This window comes from Bison bison, unplaced genomic scaffold, assembly GCF_000754665.1.
Source record: "Bison bison bison isolate TAMUID 2011002044 unplaced genomic scaffold, Bison_UMD1.0 scf7180017853311, whole genome shotgun sequence".
Taxonomy (NCBI): Eukaryota; Metazoa; Chordata; class Mammalia; order Artiodactyla; family Bovidae; genus Bison; species Bison bison.
Window position 1 is genome coordinate 11,343 of NW_011483884.1, and position 1,079 is coordinate 12,421.

Here is a 1,079-nt window from a genome sequence, read left to right on the forward strand (position 1 = left end):
GCCATTGAGTCAGTCAGTTCACTCAACTGCTATTTACTGAGTGCCTATCATGTGCACAGCACACTATATCCCTTTCCCAAAGCCTGCTTGTTGCTGAAGAATTGTGGAAATGGAGAGCAAGTGGCAGAAGTTTGCAGGGAACAGATGAGGGTCAGGGCCTTCGAAGACAACCCACTTCCGTGATTCAGGAGAATGGGCAACCAGAACAGTTTGCCTTTTTTCACCCTTTCAGGTGTTTCCTATCAGGCTGTGTTTTCCTTTCAGTAGTTCTTCGGATTTGGAGAGGAGGGGGTATGGTGACCTCTCCAGCTTCCATCAACAGGGTGTTTGGGATAAGGGTAAGATGTAGGCACTATCACTTGAACTGGTGGCATCATCTGACCCAGTTGATGCTGATTTTAATAAGTATCTTGATATCAAAATTTTGTTGAAAATATGAAAAATGTTTATACTGTATTGTGAAGATTCTGTGCTGGGAACATAAGCATACTCACTCATACATTTCTATGGAGTCCTCTGCTTCAGTTACATAGTTACTAGGGATGTAGCCTTCCTGCCTGTAGAGGAGACAACAGGGTTGATCATCCAAAACTCCCCAATCTGGGTGAGAGACAGATTTGGTTACCTTGTATCCTGGGGCTCAGAACCAGTCTCAAATGATGGTATATAAAATGTCCTGCCCTCAAAGAGGATCATGTTGCCAATGCACAGCTAGGCCAGTGAAGTGTGTAGCTTCTGCACTTGCAGCACTGATTACATATGCTCCACAACACGTGGGCTCAGGGAGGGGGCCACGTGCAGAGCTGCGCTCTGGAAGTACTTGGAGGGAGAGCATATTCCCTTTGATGTGGGAAGAACAATTTCTGATCAGGATACTGAGTGGGGAGTTATGATGCAGGATTTTGCATGTGTGTAGAGTAGGTGGGCGGAGAAGGCGATGGCACCCCACTCCAGTCCTCTTGCCTGGAAAATCCCATGGACAGAGGAGCCTGGTAGGCTGCAGTCCATGGGGTCGCTAGGAGTCGGACACAACTGAGCAACTTCACTTTCACTTTTCACTTTCATGCACTGGAGAAGAT

General features: G+C 47.0%; 1 protein-coding gene across 1 annotated transcript in view; it reads right to left on the reverse strand.

Annotated features, from left to right (window-relative positions):
- BTK (Bruton agammaglobulinemia tyrosine kinase) overlaps positions 1-1,079 on the reverse strand; it is an 11,936-nt gene that overhangs the window by 8,233 nt on the left and 2,624 nt on the right. The window contains exon 3 of the mRNA XM_010854313.1: positions 495-557. Within this exon, the coding sequence (XP_010852615.1) occupies positions 495-557 (63 nt within the window). The remainder of the gene's footprint in view (positions 1-494; positions 558-1,079) is intronic.